We start from the raw sequence: 24,781 nt of genomic DNA, 5'->3' as shown, positions 1-24,781 counted from the left end.
GTGATCAGTCCTTGATAAATCAGAATGTCTTATTAATCTAAGTATTTTCCTCTCCGGATAAGAGGTTATTATAGCTGTGTGTATTTAATATCTTATATATACATGCTGACATTATAGTTATGAATGTTTAAGATGGGGGATTATTTTTTTTAGGAAACGGTGTGGTGATTCACCTACCTGGATTGTTTGAAGAAGCAGACAAAAACGTTCAAAAAGGAAAAGGTACGAAAGAATGAGTGTCTGTTCATCTGTTATTTTAGAATGTTTTGGGTATCATGTCAGACAGTTTAACACTTTTGACTTAAAGTTTCAGGTTACTCTAACACAAGTTTTAGTACCACTCATTATATTTTATTCATTATAATCAGTACAAAACAAGAAGAACCTTCTGTAGATCCTGATTTCTTTCTTGTTGTTGTTCTTATGCATTGACCATTTGCAGACTTTATCGTAAGGTATGAAATTACTGAGTGTTTGTGGCACAGCTCTAGGAAATTCACAAGTTGCTCATTGCCAGTGTTTCCCAGATTGAGAGCGCACCCTTGATTGTTGCAACTCAGATAAAAGGTCGTTTCCTTCCAGCTGAGGGAAATGCTTCTTTTAGGTAGTGCATTGGTTCCCCTCACTTGAAAAGAAATAGCCTTTACTTCCCATCTATCCTGATCCACTCAGTTTCCTCATTAGGGGGTGATGGGAATTTGATAATACAAATAATACGCCATTGTGGAAAGCATTTATATAGTTCCCTTTCAGATTAGTTCAAATTTAAAATACTCTGGTTCATTATTCAGGTAGCCGTCCATCTTCAGGTGTTCATAACAGCTGCATCTGATTTATAGAACCCTGTCCGTTATCACCTTTGTTGTCCTCCCTGTTTTTTTAATTTATCTTTTAGTCCCTGCTTGTAATTGGGTGAACATGGAATTTTCATGCTGCTCTCTGCTCTCCTTGAATCATGTTGCCGTTCTTCCTTATCTTTCTGGCCTGTCTAACCCTGCTAAGTCTACCTCCATAGCTTCTTTGTAATATTTTCCTTAGGAGAAAAAATTAACTTTAGAATTCATACTTACATGTCAGAAAGAACTGAAACCCTATCACAGTGGTTTTTGCCTATAATTTCAGTGCTTTGGGAGGCTGAGGCAGAAAGGATCATAAGCTTGAGTCCAGCCTTGGAGAGTTAGTGAGACTATGTCTTGAAATAAAGAAGTCAAAAGGGACTAGCTTAGCGTGAAGGCCCCAGGTTGAATCTCTGGTACTGCAGAGGAGGGGAAAAAACCAACTGAAGGGGATGTGGCCTGTTGTGCTGGGTTTACAAAACGTCTTTCTTTTTAGCACATTACCAAGGAAGGTCTCCTTAATCTATAAAGAATAAACTTTCAAAAAAAGTGAATATTGGATATTACTGAAAGTAATAGCTAATGTTTCTTTGTTTTTTATTAAATTTTTCGTATTTTTGTGGCGCTGGGGATTGACTCCAGGTCCTTGTGCTTGCTAGGCAGCCAGTGTACTACTGAGCTATTCTCATAGTCCCAACTAATATTCTAATATATAAATATTAGTTTTGAAACTGTTTGGAACTTGGTATTTTAATCTTGAAACACATAAAGCCTGGTAAGATACTGTCTTCAATATCTACTTGAATTTGTCCATCTGTTCATCCAGTAGTCATTTCTTTCTTCTCAAACATGTTTGGTGAGGAGCCCTGTGCTGTGAAAACTCATAGCCCTGCTCTCAGTTCTATGGGGAGATACAAATATTTCACTATAATTCAACATAAATGTAGTAATTGACAGCACTGAAGGAATTGGTGAGAAAGTTTCATTATTTTGTTTGGTTACCCTTTTTATAATTGTCTTGGGAAGGATGTCATCCCTAAAATTCACTCTTTTGTCTTAAAATTTTTCCCCCTTCTAGGTTTTTAATTCCTCACCCCATGTCCAGCAAAAATATTTCCCAACCATTTTCTTTCTGCATTCCTAGAAATATTTAATGTGGCAGCGACTGTTCTGAGACTGGAGCATTTTAGAGAAAAATATTTGGAGTGATAAAGTGGGAATGGGTTTGTATATTGAATGAAAGAGGGGGCTGGGGATTTAGCTCAGCGGCATAAGCACCTGCCTTGCAAGTGCACGGGCGTGAGTTCGATCCCCAGTACCAAGAAAAAAAAAAAAAAGAATGAAGGGAAGATGAGAAAAATTGTTAAACACAGTGTTTCCTTTGTAGAAGGTACCAAGATGATTGCTTCAGTAGAAACACTGTTATGACACTTTATGTGTAAAGAAATTAAGATTTTAAAAACTTAGAGTATCTCCTACTTTTTCTCCCTTTTCTCTAGGACTAGAAGGCTGGGAAAAAAGGCTTATTATATCTGACAGAGCTCATATTGGTAAGGAGAACGTACTGCTATCACTTCTGACTATCAAATTTATTAAATGGAAGCATTTAGCAATTTTATATTTTATTAAACCTAAGAAGGATGAATTGTGGTTGAGTTCCCAAATACATAAAGTTTTATGTATTTTCTTTGTGGTTTTTGGCAAAGCTAGGCTGAAATATTTCTGTTTCAGAAGCTAGGGTTAGTGAAACAAGTGAGTAACATAGCAGTATTTCAATAAGACATCTTTAATTACTTAAAAGCAGGCCATATAAAATATAAAGAGCATTTATTTATGTATACTCATTTAAAAGTACATCTGCCCTCCAGCAAATCTTCAGAGTGATTCTTCCTGTGTACAGTGTAATTACTGCTTTTTGTTCGGGCTAACCTCTTGCATTAAAGCAAACTAGATTCTAAAGTTAATTTCATCTACCACCATTAAGTCTGAGGTTTTCTTTGGTTATTATTTCTGGAACAATAGGATTGTTAAGTAGCAATGACATGCTTAAGAGATGATAACCAGGAGCAAGAAGTTGGAACTTTATAAACCATGCAGGAAACTTGTGTGTGACTGATCCAGATTCAAACTGTATTTAAATATGCATGTGTCCTGGTGTGGGTGGCCAGGGAGGCTCTCTTTGCTTTCAAGCCTATGAGCTGTAGGAAAGCAGGCAAAGTAGGTGGTACATGCGTTGAAGAGCACATGGGATACATCACACATTAACACAACATGGGGGTGTAGCTGAGCAGAACAGCATGTGCTTAGTGACCATAAGGCTGTGGATTGCATCCCTTGCACCAAAATTAAGAAAGCCAGCCAGCCAGACTTAGCTACATGATACTAATATAACTACTAAAGATGTACCATTATCTTTAATTTAAAAATTAGACCAAATTCCCAAGGTGACTTTCCTGCAGTATCTGGAAATGTAGAAAATAGAAGCAATATTCAGAGCAACTTTTTAAACAAACATTGTTCTTACAAAATAGTAATTGTGGTGATGTAAGGCTCCATGCCATGAGGAAGCCTTAAGAAAGTAATTACTATGATTACACTAATAGCTTCCTGTAGCCTAGGAAAACACTAGCTTTTCGACAGAGTGCTAAATTAATTCTTGAAAATATGGTTCACTTGTTTTCCATCAGCCACTTATTTGGGGTTTGCCAATTACCTTTTATGACTTGACAATAGAAATTAAAAACATATAAACACCAAGTTTTTATTCAAAAGAACCAGAGTACTCCAAGATTTTAATCTTGTCATATCTGTCCCTAAAGGTTAGAATCTGTATATTAGAAATGTTCATGTTTTAAAACATGTAGTAAAGCGTCAAAATGCATGCATGTGCATCCAAAAAACCCAAGTATTATTCATTTAATTATCATCTTTCTTAAAATATGGAGCCTTTCTAGTGCCCTAAAGTAAAAACCATACTGACTTTTCTCATTTATTATCTGCTGCCTATCATTAAAGGTAACCACTATTTTTATTTCTTTCATTGTGAATTAGTTTTATTTTTGAACTTTTTATAAAATTTAGCATTATGTAGTCTTATTTTTTTTGTCTGTCTGCCACTAAACATTCTGTTGGTAAGATTCATATTTAGTGTTAAGGGGTTTTTCTTTTTTGTATCTTTATAGTGACTTATTATATAAATACACCACAATTTATCCATTTCACCATGATGAAAATTTGAATTTTTTATATTAGGCTGTTGCAAATGTTACTCTGAACATTCTTGTAGATGTCTGTTGGTGGGTGTACCATGTACTAGTATGATTTTACAGTTGTTGTTACCCTATTTTCTGTGGTACTGAAACAAATATTGATTGGATAATTTAAAATCATACAATATTTGTATACATTTAGCATGTGTAATATAACTAACTATTGTATAAAATGTCTCACTGTTGGCCTGAGAGAGATCTGTTGGTCATATCAAGCTGTTGGGATTTTCCTCGTCAAGCACGGGAGAAGACTACCTGTACAGTTTCAGTAGTACCTAAAAAGGAGCCAACTAGGGAAGGGAATTGGAATGGATTCAAGATTGCAGTTAGTCAGTGGGCGTACCGAATTGTGCTCTAAGATGAATAAGCTTTCTGGTCTGTAAATTATGTTCACATAAAGATGTTTAAAAATAAAATATTACCAAGAACGTTGGTTAGAATTCGAGGCCTGCCTCATTGATAATCTATCGAGTCAGTGAATATTTGAGATTACTTCTTGGTGTAGACTTAAGTACTAAGATAAACTGACATTGTCCTAATTCTCAACGTTTTGAAAGAGAGAATGAATTGAGCTGGCAAGTGTGTGCAGGAGAGGCGATACCTTTTCAGGGACAGCAAAGAATGCCAGTGTGACCAGAGGGTGGAGCGTGGTATCAGATCAAAGTGAGGTCTCCAAAAATGCCATACCAAGAAGAGTTTTGTCTATTCTTTGGTAGAAAGCCATTGTGATTTTAAAGGCAAAGGAGTGATGGTATTATGTGTATGTCTTGGAAAGATGGTTTTGGGTACGCTAAAGAACTTGGATTAGAAATGTCCCCGAGTGAAAAGAGATACACAGCAAGGTATAGTTCTGAAGAGAGAGGGTAGATATGTGGGGCTAGTGAGGAAGAAGGAAGTGTCAAATGATTGCCTGATTTCTGGAGTTCAGAACTTGAAGCTAGAAAAATTGGTATAATAAGCTTTGTATGATTTTAGGTTATGGTGTCACAGAATTAGCTTCTTAATGACTCAGTTTTACAGTCATAGATTAATAAATCAGAGTGAAAGATGAGGCATGTTCTCATAGAAACGTGCCAATTGGCCTTAGATCCTTGATGCTACTGTTATAGCACTTTAAAAAATGTATCTGTAATCTGTCATCATAGAATGAGGCTGGAGGGACTCATAACTTTAGTAGTTTGAAATAAAAAACATTTCGTTCTTGTATATTTTAACAATTGTGGTTTTGTTTTATTTCCCATCAGTATTTGATTTTCATCAAGCAGCTGATGGTATCCAAGAACAACAGAGACAAGAACAGGCAGGGAAAAAGTAAGATTTTTTTTTTCTGGTACTATAAAAGCATATTTACACCTTTATACTTAAATTCTAGATCAGAAGTAATAGAACATCTTGTGTAGTTGTTGAGAAAACCAATAAGATTGTGAAAACAAACTTAGAGGAAATAATATAAATAGACATAGTTATATATAACTTCATCCTTTGTGACGATTTGGCCATAAGACCTGTGTCTTTTTGGTGTAACTGTTTGATCTTTTTTTTTTAAGCTTGGGTACCACAAAAAAGGGCATTGGCCCAGTTTATTCTTCCAAAGCTGCTCGGAGTGGACTTCGGATGTGTGATCTTGTTTCTGACTTTGATGGCTTCTCTGAAAGGTAGCTAACTTATGTTCCAAAATTGAAAGAACAGGTGGATTTTTACAATTTTTAAACTCTAAAGCACAAAATGGTAAATCTCGTATTCTAGTTAAATAGTGATGGTTGGCCTATTATTTTTATCATCTGAAATACTAAAGTTACTTTTATTTCATTCTAATTCAACCTTATTTTCAGATTCATATTATTAAAAATAATATGAATACCAGTAGTACTCTAAAGACAAAATCAGAATTATAGTTGGGAATTGGAGTATTCTGTTTGCCCAACAAATAGAATAGCACTAGTGGGCGTGGCAGTACTTTGGCAAAGTCACTATGTTCTAGGGTCTTTTATTTTTCTTTGGTACTGGGGACTGACCCCAGGGACACTATCACTGAGCTATATCTGTATCCTTTTTTATTTCTTATCTTAATACAAAGCCTCAAGTTGGCCAGGCTGGCCTCAAACTTGTGCTCCTACTGCTTCAGCTTCCCTAATAGCTGGGATTATAGGTGTACAGCACCATGTTTGGCTGTAATTGTCAAAAGCCATACAGTGAGTCAGCGATGAAGAACTGGTTGTGTTTATGAGGTGGCATTAGGACTATGAAGACTGGCTCTGCCTCTTTTTTTTAACAACAGCTAAGTTGTTTGGAATGGCAAGATAGCTCCACTGAAGTATTCTGAGAGACATATTGCTAATGTCTACCATTTTCTCTTACAAGTGTCACGAAGATCATTTTCTTTTGTGTCTTACATTATGTAATACAATTAGATTTAAGTCTTCTGCTGTGTTTACAGATTTCCATTGTTCTAGCCTTTCTTCCACCTGACAACAATTACCTTAATTATATTGTCAGTCTCAAACCTGAAAAAATATTTAAGTGTTTCATACTCATATCGATGACCTCATTTATTAATGTTCTTTCTCAAAAAGTAACTTCAGTTTTGGAATTTCTCATTAGGGCCCCTTATAGTCTGCAGAAATTATCTGAAATGAATAATATTTAAGTATTTTTAAAATGAGCTAATGTCTTAATTTGTCTATATTTCTCAGGTTCAAAGTTCTAGCTAACCAGTACAAATCTATATACCCTACTTTGGAAATAGACATTGAAGGTGAATTACAAAAACTCAAGGTAATGTTTTCTGATCTCTTTAATGTTGTTTTTAACACTTGTTTGCCAAGTTGGTATCTAACACTTTCATTGATTCCAGTTTTGTGTAAGAACTGGTAAAGGAAATGCACCAGTTTGTCGTGGCCACAGCATGTGTGAATGACTTTGTATAGTCAATATTTCAGACAAAATATTGAGTGGGGACCAAAAACAGTCAGTGAAGGTAAAATTAAAGTAGGGAACAGATTGTGGGTTTTATATGCAGTGCTAAGGAATTCAGCTTTTATCCTGGAGATAATGAAAGGCTATTGGATAATTCTGAGCAACAATAGCATTCGCAATACTCAAGAACCGCTGATAGCCATTGGGGTATACAGATAAGCAAAGGATGAGTGTGGTGTGATAGCTTATACAGTTAGCCAGCCCATTAGGATTGATAGCCGTCCAGTGAATGTTTTTTACGCTGCATACTACTGAGATGAGTAAGGCAAGTGGCCAAAGATGAGGCCTGCAGTGTGAAATGGAGACGTCAGTGGTGCCTCTGCTAGAAGGTTTGTAGGGTTCTCCCCTCTACCCTTTCTCCGCCACAGTCATTGGTGAATTTCAAGAAAACAAGTATTAACATTTCCAGAACTAAATAGGAATCTACAAACTATGTGGCAGTCTAGAATAGTTGTAATGCATAGACCTGTTCTGGATGTTCTGTGTTTGTATGTCAGTGCATTGATGGTAGCTTAGAATAGACTACCATTTTCTGTGAGTATATCTCAAATTAGCATTCCTAGGTTTTGTTGTTGGGACAGAGTTTTTATTGCAGTTACAGTGTAGGCCTTGGGGCAGTGGTGGTGAACCTATGGCATGCGTGCTGCAGCAGGCTGCTTGTTACTAAGGACAGCTCTGAAAGAGCCCCCATCACTGTTTTAGGGCATGTTCTTATTTATAGTGAATTTTAACTTGAGTTCTAAAGTTAAGTAATATTTTTAATACTTTAAATATATTTTGAAAAAATTTTATAATGCTCACATATAAAATAGTATTTAGTATTATCAACTAGTAATACTGTAGAAGTATTTTTACAGCAATGCAATGCAAAGGAAAAAGAATAATAGCAATCAATCACTGATATTTGCATACCTGACAGTGTAACTTGTCCTCACTAAATTTTGATCATCACTGTGATGTAAATTTCAAAATTCTTGGTTATATATATTACATTCCACAAATTTTAAAAGCAGCAAGCTGGGCGTGGTGGTGCACTCATGTAATCCCAGCACTAGGCAGGCTGAGACAGGAGGACCATTGCACATTCAAGACCAGCCTGGGCTACAAAGTGAGCCTGAGGCCAGTCTGACCTGCATAGCAAGACCCTGTCTCAAAAAGACAAAAAAAAAAAAAAAAAAAAAACCCAAAGCGGCAGGTAACTCGTATTCTGAAACCTTGTGTATGAAATAGTAATACTTTGCTATTTGGGAGGTTGTTATTACTGTTTGCCATCAGGTTGACATAGAACTTTAGAATTTCTTAACGTGCACATACACACCTCAGGCTGCAAGTGGAGCCCTGCGCCATGAGCATGCTAGGTACTTGCTGTATCACTGAGCTATAACCCCGCACTTAGATCTTTTCTGGCTCTGGAGAATCAGCATGAGAGACCAAAGCTAATGTAAATGTTGCAGTAGTAGGATAAATACAGTCAGCAACCCCCTCTTACTTTGTTTGGTGGGAATTGAACTTACCACCTTAGGCGTTGCCAGGCAGGCACTGTGCTGCTGAACTATATCCCCAGCCCCACCCTTCTTTCTTTGAATTGCGTTTGTCAGTTTTTACCATCATGAAGTCAGGTAATCTCTGCTTGTACTGGTTATATTATCAGTGTGTTAGTACGTGTGGAAATTAGTTTTTGTCTTTGTGCACAGGGTTATATGGAAAGGATTAAGCCAATGGTGAAAGATGGAGTTTATTTCCTATATGAGGCTCTACATGGACCACCAAAGAAAATCTTGGTAGAAGGTGCAAATGCAGCATTATTAGATATTGATTTTGGTAAGTGAGGTATGGTTCACAGGGAGAGTTTGACTGGGTCCAAAGTATAAAATACTTAATATATGCATAATTAATGTTAGCATTAAAGAGGTTTTTTTTTAAGCTTACATATTCAGGAATGATCAAGATTTGTCATGCCAGGTTTTTTTTTAAAGGACTATACTAGAAACCAGTATGTTAAGTTTTGTACTTCTTTAAAAAAAAGCAAATCATTTGGAGTTCAGGGGGCTTAGTGGTGTCCTGTACATTATGGTTTTTGTTATTTCGTTACTGATTTAATCATTCACCTCATTTGCCTGAAGCTGTGAGATGATAAGATGCATTCTATAGGTGAGTCACCATCTTTAACTCAACATGTAAAAATGTGTATGGTATTGTCGAACAGACATACTCTTAAGAGCTATGAAAACCTGTTTACACAGGGGTATGAGACTTTCTGGGTTGATTCAGGGTATTTCCTCCATCTTCAAAAGGTTAAAGCTTAACTTCTTGGTTGCTTCTAAAAAGAGTCTGTTATGCTTAATGTCTGCTCACTGACATTTCAGTTTGTTCCTACTAATTAGAGTGTGTTTTATATAGTATTACATGCATGATTTTTTTTTGTTTTGTTTGTCTTTTTGAGACAGAGTTTCACTAAGCAGTTGGGCTGGCCTTGGGCTCACTTTGTAGCCCAGGCTGGTCTTGAACTTGGAACAATCCTGCCTCAGCCTACTGAGTGCTGGGATCTACGAGTATGCCACCACGTCCTGCTATGCATGATACTCTGATACAGTAATATGCCTACCCAGTTTGGAAAGAAACCGGAGTGGATAGTTAAGTATAAAAGGGAGAAGAAAACACCACTCCTAATAACTTGTATTGTGGAGGTTATTCTTGGCATAGAAATCAAAAGCTAGGGCCAGGAATTTAGCTCAGTCAGTGGCATAAGCACCTGCTTGGCAAGCGCAAGGTCATAAGTTTGATCCCCAGCACCAAAAGGGGGTGGGGATCAAAAGCTAGGGAAATACTGAACCCCACAAAGTACATTCTTAGTGTGTTGCTGTCTGTCTGTGCTGCACCTTAAATTCTCATATCATGTGGAGTCATTTGTTTTAAACTAACAAGAAACTCAGAATATGTAGATAGGTATCCTTTTACACATTTTAATCTCATTACAGACAAAGAATGGAGAATAAAACATTGAGACTTTGAAAGAGGGCAGTGACAGTTGTGGTGAAGTTTGTCAGATAATTAGAAAATAGTCAAATGCAGAATTTTAATAGTAATTCTTTTTTAACGTGCATAAGGACCTGAGCATACTTTAATAATTTTTTTCTATTTTAGGGACCTACCCGTTCGTAACCTCCTCTAACTGTACTGTTGGAGGTGTCTGCACAGGCTTGGGTATGCCCCCCCAGAATGTTGGAGAAGTGTATGGAGTTGTGAAAGCGTATACCACTAGAGTTGGTATTGGTGCCTTTCCAACAGAGCAAGACAATGTAAGCCTATTTCTCAATAAATCCAGTTCAGAAATTGTAGAAAGAAGAATGTTTTTTCTCCCTTACTCAATTCTTCTCTGCTGTGCCTTTTCCTGTGCTTGCCTTTCATCTTCAGAGAAGACCTCAAACTGCAGTTGTTCTTGGAACAATTGCTGGATTTGTCCATATTAACAAATACTGATTAAAGACTCATTTTTAATGGATAGCACTTAGTTGTTTTTGTGTCAGCTTCCATGTTAGGAAGTTGCCTATGTATAAGATTGTAAAAAGTATTGGGATAAAAAAATGAAGCCAAAACTGCCTTTCCAAGAAAATGCCTTTCTCAGATACAATTGTCATCTCTGGAATTCTGTTTTCAGCTTGTTTTCTGAAAGATGTTTACCACAAAGAGATTTTGCCTTACATGATTTCTTGTATAATTCTAGTAAATTTACATCATTGCTGTTCTAATTCATAAAATCTGTTTTTTTTTTTTTTTTTGTTCTCCAGGAAATTGGAGAATTACTGCAAACACGGGGTAGAGAATATGGTGTAACTACTGGAAGGAAGAGGAGATGTGGCTGGCTGGACCTCGTCTCAGTCAGATACGCTCATATGATCAATGGATTCACTGCGTGAGTGATCTGTGGAGACATTGCTTTCGGGAGACCATAGGACAGTGCATGACCGCAGGGTTCATTTTGTGAAATGCAAATTTGGAATAGAAAATTTTCATTGTAATAAAAAAATATAGTTCTTCAGTCTCCAAATTGAAATTACAGTTCTAGGCAGAAGTGGAACATAGGTAGGGGGATGGTATATAAAAGGGACCGACATATCCAAAGTTGGTGGAAATGCATTATGATAGTCTTTTTACAGCAGAAAGAGGCAAGGTGAGCAGGTAGGAGGATGGGTGGGTGGGTAGGTAAGTGACTAGAATAAGTAAATTAGTGCGTGGAGAAGAGAGGCCATACAGCAGAGTGATGCAGTACCTAGCGTTAAGGCCTGACATCCTAGATTCAAGACTCAGATCCATTCGTGCTTGTATTACTGGTGGCACCTCACTTTTATCATCTGTAAAATCATTAATTAGTATAGCATATGTCATGGTACTGTTTGAAGATTAGGTGAAACGTGTAGTGAGAACATATAGCACACTCTGGTTCACTGAAAATGCTCGTTAAAATTGACTAGTGTATACACATAAGTGTGTCTAGGCTGGACGTGGTGTTGCATGCCTATAATCCTAGTACTTGGGAAGCTGAGGCAGGAGGATCACTGAGTTTGAGGCCAGCCTAGGCTACAGAGCAAGCTCAAGGGCAGCCTGAATTGCATAGTGAAACCCTGTCCCAAAAAGACAAGAGCAAAAAAAAGTCTGTATCCATGTTAATTAGCACGTGCTCCTAGGAAATAACAGAATAAAGAATTAAAAAAAATTGTGAACAAGAAGCCCAAACCCTGTGTTCTATCTAATTTCCACAGATTTTCCCTTAGAAACCTGTTATCCAGTCAGTTTATCAGGAAATTTTGATGTATGCCGAAACGTCCCTTGCTGTGGTTTCCTCACTCTTTGGCAGTTTCTGACCAGAAGGGTGGAGGTGAATGGTAACGAGCGAGCGTGAGAACTCGAGGGCTGCTGGCATGTGTGTAAATGTGCTTACGTCTTGTGCTCGTGCACAGGGAGCAGCACATTCTGCTGAGTCAGAGTGTATGGGTCCGCCAGGCCCAGGGAAGGTCTGCTGTAATCACTAGTAAATAACTCTGGCATACTAGGAAGAATACATGTCAACAGATTGTTCCCTATGGTTTTACGTGTGGCACGCTTTAAAATATAATCCTAACTAGTTTTCAGAATTGCTTTGGAACTTTGAGCTTTGCATGAATTTTCCTTTACTCCTGCATCTTAGATATTACGGTCTTTTAAGAGTTTGTTTATAACTTTGCCTTTTCTTCCAAAATTAGGTTGGCACTCACCAAGTTGGATATTTTGGACATGTTTACAGAAATCAAAGTTGGTGTTGCCTACACGTTAGGTGACGAAGTCATACCTCATTTCCCAGGTACTCCTTTTAAGGCTGTGTCTAAGGAGTGTTATAAGATGTATGCAGTAGAGCAGCTTCTGTGTGATGTGCAATATACAGCGATAAGCTGGGTAGGCCCTTTATGAAGTAGTGCAGGTATGTTCACTTGCTAGCATTTGGCTCATGGCTGCTTTTCATTTGGTTGTGGGTTAGAAGCATGCGTTCAAGACCCTGGAAGAGAAGAAACACGGCATCTTGAGCATGCTGCTCCTGAGTTTCATCTTCCCTATTTTGAAAGTAACTTCCACACACAAGCAAGGCATGGTGGTTGGGAGATTGAGGCAGGAGGACCATACCTTCCATAGAAGGGTTCCTCACTCAGGAGCAGTGGGGCAACAGAAAAGAATGTTTATTTATAGGATATTAGTCAGCTGGGAAGTCAGTTATTCCAGTGTATGTTATGTCTTAGTTGTTTTATCTGCTGTCAAAGCTACTCGAGTTATAAACTCAGACACCCAAAACACTAGTCTAATCAAATTTAATGATAAGTGAGAAGATCTACTGTAGGGAACAGTACTGCAGATTCCTTTAGCGGAAACACTGAAGACAGGCCAAACAGATAAAACTTGTCTATTTAAAAGCTGGTTTGGGTGAGGTTTCTCCAAAATAGTCTGAGGTGGAAATTTGCATTTAAGAAGTGTATTGGAGGGTGTTTTCAGCATTATTGCTTATGAAGGAATAGTTAAAATATAGAGAGCTACGTGGCCCTTCAAGTTCTCCTAGATTGAGGCGGTTGCCCAGAAGTGTGTACCTCCCAGTAAGCAGGCAGTAAGTGTGGTCGCGTGGGTGAAGCTGCTCCCATTGTCCAAGCTGGGTTCCTGGGTAAGGGACTGAGTTGAGTCATTGGCTTGCAGTACGCCCTCCTACCACAAGGGCTGTGCCTGTCTTGAAGGCAGTGTTCTGGGTATACACTCTGTTCTTGTTCTGGTTGTTGAATCCTATGTAGAAGTTCCTGCATATTTCTGTTGAGTGTCTTAAGGAAATTTTCAAGAGAAAGGTTAGTGGTATATACTAGCCCCTGCTGGGCTCTCACAGTGGGAAAGTAGACGCAAAAGTTCCGTTCAACTGTAAGCTGAGGCTGTGCCCTCAGGAACAGCTGAGAGGAGTAACACTTTGGCTTCCAGCACACCCGTGCAAGCCTGTGGCCTCATCCCCTCCTCACTGTGTATGATTGTACACTCCTGAGTACTGGGTGGGAGTGCCACACCAGCAGATGCTTCGATTCCTACCCTTCCCCTTGCCCCTGAAACATCAGGACCTGTACTACTGTCTCAGCAGAGGATGGGTGCTTCTAGCCCTTCATCAGTACCATGCTGATACCAGAGCTAATATCAGCATTGTCAGAGGAAATCCCTGTCAGCTGATGGGGCCACCACTCTAATTAGAGAAGAAAACACACTGGGTGTGTTCTCACACTCACTAATCAGAGTCAAAGAAGCTACAGGGAGATTGCCATATTCACAAATCAACATGAGAACATGAGACATAGGAAAAAATGACAATTGCAAAGATTATAAACCTTTAGAACAGATCCTAGAGATTTTAAGTGGATGAAATGCCTCATAAGGAATTCAGAAAATTATTTTTAGAAAGCTTAATGAAATCCAAGAAATTACAGGTAGACCATAAACTAGGAAAACTCAGTTTTAAGACATGAATGAGAAATTCTGAAGAGATTTTGAAAAACCAATTGGAAATCTTGGAAATAAGCTCAGTAAACCAGATAAAAAGTTTAGTTCAAGCCACCACAATAGGCTAGATTAGGTAAGTGGAAGACAGAATATCAGAGTTTTAAGATGGATTTTTTCAAAATAGGTGCAGACAAAAGTAAGGGGAAAAAATAATGGAGAGAGCCTACAAGATGTTTGGGGCACCACTGAAAGATCAGTCACCTGCATCACTATGTCCAAAGAGGAAAAAATAGTTCAGGGGCATAGAAAATAATAGAAAAATCTCCCTCCTTTTGGGAGGGAGAACTCAAATAGACCTGATCAGAAAAAATGGTGACCAAGACATAGTCAGAACGTTGAAAGTACAGGACAAAGGATTTTAAACTCTGCAGGAGAAAAGCATGAAGTCATGTTTAAAGCAGTCCTGGAGACTAATCACAGATACCTCCACAGGAAGCCAAGAGGTCATGGTGTGATGTATTTCTAATCTTAAAATAACTGCCAACCAAGATTATTGTATCTAGCCAGGCTATCTTCCAGAATTGATGGAACAATAAAGACCTTTCAAGACAAGCAACTACTGAGGGAATTCATGACCACAAAACCAGCCTTGAGAAAGATACTTAATGGATATGTTGGTGCACGCCTGTAATCCCTATTGAAGAGGTTGAAGCAGGAAGATCGCAAGTTCAAGGCCAGCCTAAGCAATTTAGCAAGATCCTGTCTCAAAATTTAAAAAGATAGGGCCAAGGATATAGCACTTGCCTAGCATTTGTAAGGCCCTGAGTGATTCCATATCCAGCACAATTAAGAAAGAAAAATTAAAAAAAGGAAAAGAGCTTAAAGAAACCCTACACCTAGAACTACCATGATAGCAAGTGAAAATATAAATCTCACTAGAAAGGTAAATACACAAATGAGTAACAGGAGCAAAAACACCTAGAAGAAAATCAAATGACAGGCACAAATTGATATTTTTCATTAATAACTTTGAATGTAAATGGACTTAATTTTCCATTTAAAAGATAAAAGTTTGGCTGAGTGAGTTAAAAATGAGAAAAGTCTTGTATTTTGGAGAAGGCTTTTGGAGACATTTCGACAGATGTTTCTGATGAGCATGTGGGACATCAGGAGGTGGGCTGAGGATGTGGCAGCTGGTGGCACATGGGGCACCATGAAAGGCACCCTGTGGACCACTGTTGCCGTTCCTGTGTGTGCGCCACATACTTTTTGTACAGATACTGTAATGTTTGAAATTCTCAGCAGTCTAAACTGATAACTGGTGAGCGCTGTGCATCATGACTTGGTGATCCTTAGAACAGTACAGGAAACAGCAGATTTTATGTTAGTAAGGTTAAAGAGCAGTGCAGGTTTGGAGGAGACTTTCAAAGCCCCCATCCAGGTGATGTCTGTGTTTTTCTTTTTTTCTGGCCTCTGGCTTGTATAGTTTGAACAGTTGTCACTTTGTAATTTAGTTACAAGGAGACAAATAGTGGGGTCACTTGGAAGCTCTTAACTGATCTCCGGGGGAACTGTGCGGGTAGAGGGTCCTTGAGTTGTCCTGAATGAAGGACCAGTGATTGGGGCCCCTGTGTTCCCACATGGGCAAGCCAGTGGGTGTGGCATCTGCCTTCCTTGGGGGAGAGCCTGGGATTGAGCCTGAGCGCGTGCCTTGCAGAGGGGTACCTGGCAGTGCCCGTAGCATCCACCATGTCAGTCTTCCCACTTGCAGGGCATGCTGTGTTTTCAGGAGGGGGTGCCGAGAAAATGACCAGGCAGAGTAGTAAAAATTTCAGTGACAGATTTCTCAGCAGTCATCGGGTACACAGGGCTTCTGTGAGGTTGCTGTCATTGTACAGATCTGTAATTCACAGCATAAAAACTCAAAATGCTTTGAGAATGGAAAGCTCCATGTTTGGCACCAGCCTCAGTTGAACTGCTGTGAGAGCTGCGTAATCTTTCCCCACTTACTGTGAATAAGCATGTTGTTTCAGAAATGTTTGGTTATTGCCAGGTGTTTGGGCAGGAGGATCACCTTGAGTTCAAGGTCAGCCTGGACTTCATAGCAAGATCCTGTCTCAAAAAATAAATACAAAAACTAGACATGTTTGATGATAGAATACTTTCCCAGATATGTAGTGTTTTACCTTTCTGAAGCATCAGAAATTCAAAATCCTGATACGTACCTGGTTCCAAGTACTTTGCTTTGTGTTTGTGAACCTGTGCTGTTTGACATTGGCAGACTGTACCATGAACAAATATACTCTTTAACTTTTAGCAAACCAAGAAGTCTTAAATAAAGTTGAAGTTCAGTATAAGACTCTCCCAGGATGGAACACAGACATATCAAATGCACGGACCTTTAAAGAGCTGCCCATTAATGCACAAAATTATGTTCGATTCATTGAAGATGAGCTTCAAATTCCAGGTAAATGTAAAACTTTATGAACAACTACCTTGTTTTTCTATTTCTAACTTACTGGTCTGCTCACGAAGTAGAATTTTTAAAAAATGATTGTTGCTTTGCAGAGTGCTCATGATCTGTGTAAACTGTCTGATAAGATACAAGATACTTTACCTTAAATAAAATATTTTTTGTATTTTTATTTGGAAGACAGTAAGTTACCTCTTCTCTTTTTGAGCCTGTCTTTAATTCTTTTACTAATCTTTTTGTTTTTACCTTGTGACATTCATTCTCACTCCTTCTCCCTTAATAGCAGATTATTTTTATATTTTTATCAAAAATGGTTCATGGTGGCTTTATTTTCTTTGGTTTAAACTACCTTTGAGGGTTTCTTGACTACACATTAGGAAATAAATACAGAGAGGTGAAAAAAATCTCATTAGAAAATACATAAGGCAAGTATAAAGGATGAACAAGATTTATTTTAAAAATCATTTTTATTTGAATTAATAGAAATTAGAGCTACTAGAATAAGTGGTAGGAGGTGCTTTCTATGTAGGTTCATTCTGACTTTCGTATTGTTCATTTGTGTGTGTGTAGTTCACTTTAGATATGACTTACTTTCCAAATCACTAGGAGGTCCTGCCAGGCTGGTGTCAGTTTTAGTAAACATGTTTGCTTACTGCTGTTAACAGCTTCTGACATACAAATAGCCCTGAGTCTGACCGTGACCTCTGTGAAATCCGTAAGGGGTTCTCCTAACAGTACTTGTGGAAGCCAGTAATTCTGCAAACAGTCTATAATCTAAAGCCATGTTGTGCAAATGATTAGAAATCCCTCTAGCTTTGTGCATTTGCTAATTCCTAAGTACAAAATGGCACAAAAAGGCATACAGGCAAAGGTTAGAGGGTGGTGCGGAGCAAAAGCGGGAGAGACTGGGTTAACCTGGGGCTGCTCACTGTCGGTGAACCGATGCTGTTCTCTTTTCCAGTGAAATGGATCGGTGTGGGTAAATCCAGAGAATCCATGATTCAGCTCTTTTAAGGATTACCAGCAAAACAAGAAACACTCTATGTGGGGGAAGGAAAAGACTTTGTTAAATATTTCTTTGTGACCTGCAAATTCAGAAATAAAACCAGTAAATCGAGTCGGAGTCCTGCAGGCCTCCCGGGTTTGCGCTGGGCGGCTGCTGCGGGGCAGCCTGGGCTGCGCCCTGCTCGGCTTGGCTCCGGGGCCTTGTTGCCGGATCATTTCTTGCTCCTGCTGCTCATGGTGCCATGTTTCTTTCCGTGTTTAGTACAAGCATAATCTCTGTTGTTTGAAATCTGAAGTAGTTTTTTTTTTTTATGCAGTTTTCCTTCATTATTGTCAGTATGTGTTTTAGTTTTTACCCCTGTTATTAGATAAGAAAACAATGCAGTTTTGCACAAATATTTTTACATTCTGATCAATTCTCATTGTAATCTTTGCTGTTAGAAAAAGAGTGATGAAAAGATAGGGGTTCTGAAAACTTTTGTAATGCTATAAATTCTGTTTAAATTTTTGGGAATTGTTTATTTTCTGCCAAGACCATTACAAAATGGAGCTTTGGGGCAGCGGATGGGGCAGGGTATACACTTAATGGGTCCTTTAATTTCATAGAGCTTATTCTGTATAAATTATTTAATACATTAAACATGTAACTAAATGTTCAAAAAGAAAAACGGTCTCCTTAATAATCTTAATGTTTAAAAAATTATTAAAAGATCTGTTGTGATATTTGGTGGATATTTTTCTTTAGTTTGAGACATGAACTGCAATGTGTATCTTCCCTTTTTAAAATTTGTTTTGTACCATTATTTCTAAGTCTAATGCATTGTTCAACACTGTGCCTGCCAATATACCTACAAAATCAACTATCTAGATGTCAGAGTCCAGATGAACCCAAATTGTTGGCCATAATTTTGATCATGCCTTCTTTTCTCCTTTCTTGAAAAAAAAAAAGTGTTATTTTGACAATTAGGCTTAACATATTGTGTTGTAGATTGTTGTTTGTTGAACTATTACATGTTTAGGTGCCATTTAAATTTATTTTGTTATACCCTCAATAGCTGATTAAAAAGAACCAAATATTTCTAGTATGCTTTGTGTGTTGTGTTTTGTTTTAGTAATAATACAAGTATATAGGAGGAACATTATCCCTGCAATGCGTGGGGGTAGTGTAGAGAGAGTTAAAAACAGATTCTTTGGAAGGATCCAGGTATCTTATCTTCACTGTCTGAATTTTATAAAATTCTAAAGTAGGAGCATTCTCATTGGACTCAATAAATAGAATACAGTTAATTCCACTGTAAAGCTATAATAATATATGTAAAAATAATGTATCTTTCATTCTTATAGACTGAATGAGATTTTAAAGTCTACATTCTTATCCTAACTATGAGAACTCTTGCTGAAGCTCTTTTAAAAAGTTGACTAGTTGATTGGTTGACATAGTGAAAACTATTAAAATGACAGGTTTGTATGGAATAAGTACAAACATGTATGTGCCAGGTTCTGCTAGGGGTTCCTGGTGTGCTGGTGATAAGCAAGAACTTCATCGCAGTGGGAACAACACGCGTTTGAGTGATGTTGTGTGCTGCAGTTGAAAAGTACAGGGTACAGTGGGTGACAAGCTAATTGAAATGTGGAGAAGATAGGAGGAGGCTGTGGTGGATGTTTAAACAGACCAAGTAGGAGAGGAGTCAGAAGCACCTAATGCAGTGTGCAAAAGCCTAGCTGCTGGGGGGAGTTTGGGGAGTTAGCAACTCAGCAAAGTGAGTAAGGAGCCGATGTGGTTGACAGCAAATTCAAGAAGTCCTGAGTCAAACAAAACGTTAAAGAAAACACTGTAGTTCAAAATGCAATACATACAGTGTGAGGGCACAGAAAAATTGTTGAAATTTTAAATCTCAGAAGGGAACTAGCTAACCATATAAAGTATTTCAGTATGGAGAGCCTATTTAGTATAATACTTGGTATTAATTGGTTAATGCTGTTCTATGAGAATGAGACTTTTTAAGACATTTTTTCAAAGATAACATCAGATGTTAACAAATCACAAAGCTATGCGATGTGGACAGGAACAAATGCTCAAAAAATTTTAACCTGAGAACTTAAATATTTCAGTATTTTTCTTTAATATGCAGAGTAGAAGAAAATAGTAGAAAATTGACTTTTAAAAATTTGTGTATCACACAGTCCACAGAAGAAATGTGAATGCCCCAAAACGTGGAAAGATCCCCCGCTTTTTCCCATAGATAGGATGAAAAAAGTAAATATTCCCAGAAGAGGTAACTATTAAGAGGTAGTATAGTGTAAAATATTCGGGTTTATAATTTCCTATATGTTTTAAGTCATGGATAAATGCAAAAAAAACCCAAAAATTTGTTGGGCATATTATATAAAATGTTTTTCACAGTGATTATAAGGGGAGGGACTGAGCTACATACAATAGTTGTATATTACTAAGTTGATATTAAAACTATTGTCATAAATTTGGGGCATTAATTTGTGATTCCCATTGTAACCACTAAGAAAATATCTAAAAAATTTATACTAAAGAAAATAAGGCACAGCACCACCAAAATAGCACCTCCACACAAAAGAAGGCAGGAAAGGGGAGGAAAGGTGTAAGACACAATGGTCAAATGGCAGAAATGCCCTAACGGTTCTTTTAAGTATGAATAGAACTCATCTACCATAAAGTGAAGATTGCAGAAGGGGTTAAAAAGCCCATGATCAAATTATCTACCATCTATAAATACATTTCATGTCCAAAGATCCAAATAGATTGGATGAAACATCTGAGTCCCCTCTAGGAAAGACCCTAGTACAATGGGAAAAGATCTTCCTCCTCCCTTCTCCAAGTGGTCCTGGGGCCCTGGTGAAGGTCATTGTGCACTGAGAGAGAGGAAACTCATTGGCTGCAGGAGATCCAGGATACTGCCATAGCCCTCCAGTTACAGTAGGTATGTACCTTGATCAGAGAAGATCAGTAATACCTTAGCTCAAATGTGTCTCTCAGCGGGTCCTTAATTCATCTGAAGTATTTCCTGTATTTTGGTCTTTGTCTTTCATGTTGTAGTATTTTTCACATCTCTTGGTGGCACCTGCATGGTTGACTATGTCAGAGACTTAAGGAATAAAATGACATAAAATTCTGTTACTGTTTTTAGTACTGGAAATCGAACTCAGGACCTTGCACTTGGCAGGTGCTGTGCTTCTGGGTTAAATCCCTGGCCCACATGGGTTACTTTAATATGTCTTTCACTTTTGGGAAGATATTTAGAAGGGAAATTGCTGGCTCAAATGAAATTTCTGTTTTTAGATTTTGTTATGTTTTGTTCAGGCCAGCCTTGAACTCAGGGTGTCCTCCTGCCTCAGCATCCTGAGTGCTGGGATTGTAGGTGTGTGCCCCCATGCCTGGCTACTATAAGTGGGTCTTCTTACTCTGTTTTTGACTGATTAATTTAACCTGAAAAGAATTTGTAACATGTAAATATTTTAGGATTAGAGTTATGTGTATACACACTGGAATTAGGAATGCCAACATTTATTTTGTGGGAATGCCGTGGTTATTTTAGTTTAAAAGCATTTTTTCCAAAGCTTCCTCTCTTCACAACGGTAGAGCTCTGGCAATGAATTAAGTGGCCCAGGATTTGATGATATTGTGACCAATTTGTGGTTTCCATCTGGAATTTAAAACAAATTAATAATTTAAGACTATTTACTCCGAAAGTTTAACATACTGTCCTTTTATCATTTACGCACAATAACAAATAATTTACAAGGTTTAGCACACACGAATGTATTTAAAATATGAGAAAAGGAACACAGTCAAAATGTCATTTCTTTGATTCAGTCTCCAATTAAAAGGCCTTATTGCGGTATGCCAAAATGAAACGTATCCCATAAATTTGCATTTGATGTCCCAATTCTAAACCCCAAAATCCTTTCAGTTCCTATATTATCAGTGGACCACTTTGTATAAAACTTAATTATTACCATCCCTAAATTCAGAACTGGAGCTCTCTCCTGTTTTGTAACTTCTTGTCTAAAATCACTAACATCTAAAGGTATGGGGAAAAAAATAAAGCTGAGCATTTAGGGAAGGCTTGGGTTGCCTACAGCAATCAATAGGGCAAACAGTGTTTCTATGCTGGCATTGTGACAGAGTTTCACTGATTAAGTGTTTTACTTGCATTAACCCAGTAATCACAGCAGCTCTCCATAATACACAGACATCATCACCATCTCAAAGAGACTGATTCGTCAAAGTTTACTCACAAAGAAGATGGAGCCTTCACCCACAATTCCCAGGCTCCAGCATCCCTCATCTGTAAACTGCTGTGTTCTGTAATGAACAGCATTTAAACAAGTACACATTTCTTGTTGTTAAGAATGATTAAACATTGCATTAAGCCAGGAAACATGACTTAGAAATACATTTGAAGGATTCTTAAAAATTGCATTTTCTTTAAGTGCAGTCTTGTCTGTAGACCTATGATTTCTGAAGGCTGATTATGCAGTCAAATGACAACTACAGCCTTCTTGAGAATAACATTGTATTTAGGGAAATAAAGTAGGATCAAAGTTTGAGAAATTCTATTCAACAGCTCGGTGATCTTTGCTGTCGGATTTACAATAGGGACAAACCATACACTTATCTAACTGATTCAACAATAAATGTCCTGAATGTTGTCTCAAAATGCTATAGAAGGTACCATGGAAATACCAGATGGAAGGTTATATGTGAAATCCCTCATTATATAAAACTGTAATTATGGTTCATGTAGATTTGTGGTGATGACTCCTTAAAGTCATCACTGAAAAGTAAAATGAATTGCGAATCATAAGAAAATTACTCAGTTTGATGAGAATTCAAGCATATTTACATTCCATACAGGTTATTTAAATCACTTGAATGCTATTGGAGATTTCCAAGTATAACCTTGTACATGACTTTTGCACAAGTTTTCTTTTCTTTTCTTTTTTTTGTCTTTTTCCTTTTTATCGGTACCGGGGATCGAACTCACAACTGCCTGCTTGCAAGGCAGGCGCTTATGCCGCTGAGCTAAATCCTCAGCCCCATTGCGCAAGTTTTCTTACGTTAACATCAATGGGTAATTCAATTCCATTGTATTTTTAAAAATATAATGGTATATATTCTTGGTCAATAATAACTGGCATTTTTTGAAGCCTTATCAATGTTATATACAAGAACATTGCCAAGTTCTTTACAGGCATATTTCAATTCTTTTAGATGGGTACTTTTTTTTTTTTTTTGCAGGTGGGAGCATTGAGGGTCAGAGAGACTGAGGGTCATATAGCTCCTGAAAGTATATATTTCATTTTGGGAGAGTGATTTCTTTGACTGATTTGGTACTAGGGTGAATGATACAATGGTGGCTTTCTTCTGAAGAGTTGCTGCATCCTCTTAGGCTGTAAGTTCTCTGGGAACCGCCCTCACTATATCCTGCACGTGATCAGTTCTTAAGTGCTTGCTGAATAAATAATGATGCGTACCAAGAATTTTTAAAGCAATAACCACTCTCTGTCATGGACTATTTTAATCTCTTATCAGTTTCCAAATCAGAAGTCTCAGCACTGAACATGAAATGCAAATCATTGCTAATGTAAAGTCATATCTTCTGTTCTTAGAACTCTACTTTCAAGGGTGGGGTGTAGTTCAGTGTAGACCTCTTGCCTACCATGTGCAATGGGTGGGTTCAATCCCCAGCACTAACACAAACCTGTGCTTCGATAAACGTAAGAAACCCTCCCCTACACACTCTAAGAGTGAGTTTCTTGATCAGAACAAGTGATTGGTTCAGCCTCTTTGTCAGTGCTGCATTTCATAGGTTTCTCTGTTAAGGCTTTCTGTGGACCAAACCTTGACCCACCTGATTGTTGAGACAGTTGTCACCCAGGTAGTTCTCAAATCCATCTCAGTCTACTGCTGCCACCCATTATCAATTTCCTGAATCACTGGTTCTCAAACTCAGCCGCACAGGGGAATTATCTGGGAATTTTGAAACTTCATGCCTGCAAAACCCCAGCTACACCCTCTACAGGATTCTGATCTGGTTGGTTGTGGCACAGCTTGGGTATCTGGATTTTTAAAAACTCTTAAAGCTCTTTGGTCAAAGTTAGAAACATGAACTGACCCAGTGCAATTGCCTCCTGACTGTTCTTTGCCGCTCTCTGGCCCCCTTCTCCAAAGACTACTGGTTTCAAAATATTTTAATCGCTGCCTCTACTTTCCTTAAATCTTTTCAGCAGTTTCCCATTAGTCTCAGGCTAAAGGCCAAATATCTGAACAGTGCCTTATTATGGTCTTCTACCTCTTCAGCCATGTCCTGCTCCATGAACCCTTGGGCACATCTGTGTCTATGTCCCTAAGTGCTGAGGACTGAGCCTGGGGCTCCATGCATGCTTAACACTTTCTACTTCAGTTCACTTACTTTGTTAGTTCTTCAAGCATATTATTCTCCTTCCCAGTGTACTTTGTTGGTAGCAGGGATTGAACTCACGACCTCATGCTTGCCAGGCAAGTCCAAGTGTACTTTGTGAAGCTATTTCCCTAACTCCTTGTCTAGTTAACTTTTAGCTCCTCCTCTGGGTCTCATCTCATTTCCTCACAGAGACCTACTGAAATCTATTGTTCTTTTTCAGAACCACATAAATTCCTCTTCATGGCATTTGTAGCAAGTGCAGTTTCATGGCTACTTCCATGCTATTCGTGTGGTATCATGTGGTATTGCCAAAAGCTAGCATATTGACTGGCACTTAGGCTCTCAAATTGTTTACTGAAGGAATAAATATAAATGAATGAAAACGTGCTTAATGTCAAATAGCTAAGCCCAAATGATGTTATCTCCAAAATATCTCTAGAATTCATTTATTTCTCTTCATCTTTCTGATCACCCAAGTCCTCATCCTGGTCTAAACTACTAAACTTCCTCAATGGCTGACATTTCTCCACCTTTGTCTCTCTCCAAACTGTCAGCAAGAGTGATCTCAGGACATGAGCCTGGGTCCAATGGGCCCAACCCTTACTTTTCTACTGTAGATTTGTACTTTGCCATGTGGTAGCAAGCTGTGCGTCTCAACACTTTTTCTTGAGGGATCTAGGAAGCAATCTGTGTGTTTATCTACTTGGTGTGACAAATGGAAAAGAACGTGCATGCACAAGGTGAAATTTGGACCCACTTCTGCTTCAGCTGACTGGTTTTGCATATGCTAAC

General features: G+C 38.1%; 2 protein-coding genes across 5 annotated transcripts in view; one reads left to right on the top strand and one right to left on the bottom strand.

The window, feature by feature from the left end:
* Adss2 (adenylosuccinate synthase 2) overlaps window positions 1-18,634 on the top strand; it is a 32,481-nt gene extending 13,847 nt beyond the window's left edge. Inside the window, exons 3-13 of the mRNA XM_003474258.5 lie at window positions 154-222; window positions 2,336-2,386; window positions 5,350-5,416; window positions 5,653-5,760; window positions 6,799-6,880; window positions 8,776-8,902; window positions 10,226-10,380; window positions 10,870-10,994; window positions 12,322-12,419; window positions 16,389-16,538; window positions 17,506-18,634. Coding sequence (XP_003474306.1) covers window positions 154-222; window positions 2,336-2,386; window positions 5,350-5,416; window positions 5,653-5,760; window positions 6,799-6,880; window positions 8,776-8,902; window positions 10,226-10,380; window positions 10,870-10,994; window positions 12,322-12,419; window positions 16,389-16,538; window positions 17,506-17,558 — 1,085 coding nt within the window. The 3' untranslated portion in view covers window positions 17,559-18,634. The remainder of the gene's footprint in view (window positions 1-153; window positions 223-2,335; window positions 2,387-5,349; window positions 5,417-5,652; window positions 5,761-6,798; window positions 6,881-8,775; window positions 8,903-10,225; window positions 10,381-10,869; window positions 10,995-12,321; window positions 12,420-16,388; window positions 16,539-17,505) is intronic.
* Window positions 18,635-20,518: 1,884 nt separating this feature from the next.
* Spmip3 (sperm microtubule inner protein 3) overlaps window positions 20,519-24,781 on the bottom strand; it is a 29,426-nt gene continuing 25,163 nt past the window's right edge. For 2 of the 4 annotated variants that reach the window (XM_003474250.4, XM_013157363.2), the window contains exon 5: window positions 21,067-21,226. In XM_003474250.4, the coding sequence (XP_003474298.3) occupies window positions 21,120-21,226 (107 nt within the window). In that variant the 3' untranslated portion in view covers window positions 21,067-21,119. Of the gene's footprint in view, window positions 20,669-21,066; window positions 21,227-24,781 lie in introns of those variants that run through there. The other 2 variants (XM_063236759.1, XM_063236758.1) reach the window with 2 other exon arrangements.

Source organism: Cavia porcellus, unplaced genomic scaffold (genome assembly GCF_034190915.1).
Source record: "Cavia porcellus strain 051 isolate PalLab524CR breed Dunkin Hartley unplaced genomic scaffold, mCavPor4.1 scaffold_26, whole genome shotgun sequence".
Classification (NCBI taxonomy): Eukaryota; Metazoa; Chordata; class Mammalia; order Rodentia; family Caviidae; genus Cavia; species Cavia porcellus.
The sequence above is the reverse complement of the archived record's forward strand: the minus strand, read 5'-3'. Positions and strand labels throughout refer to the sequence as shown.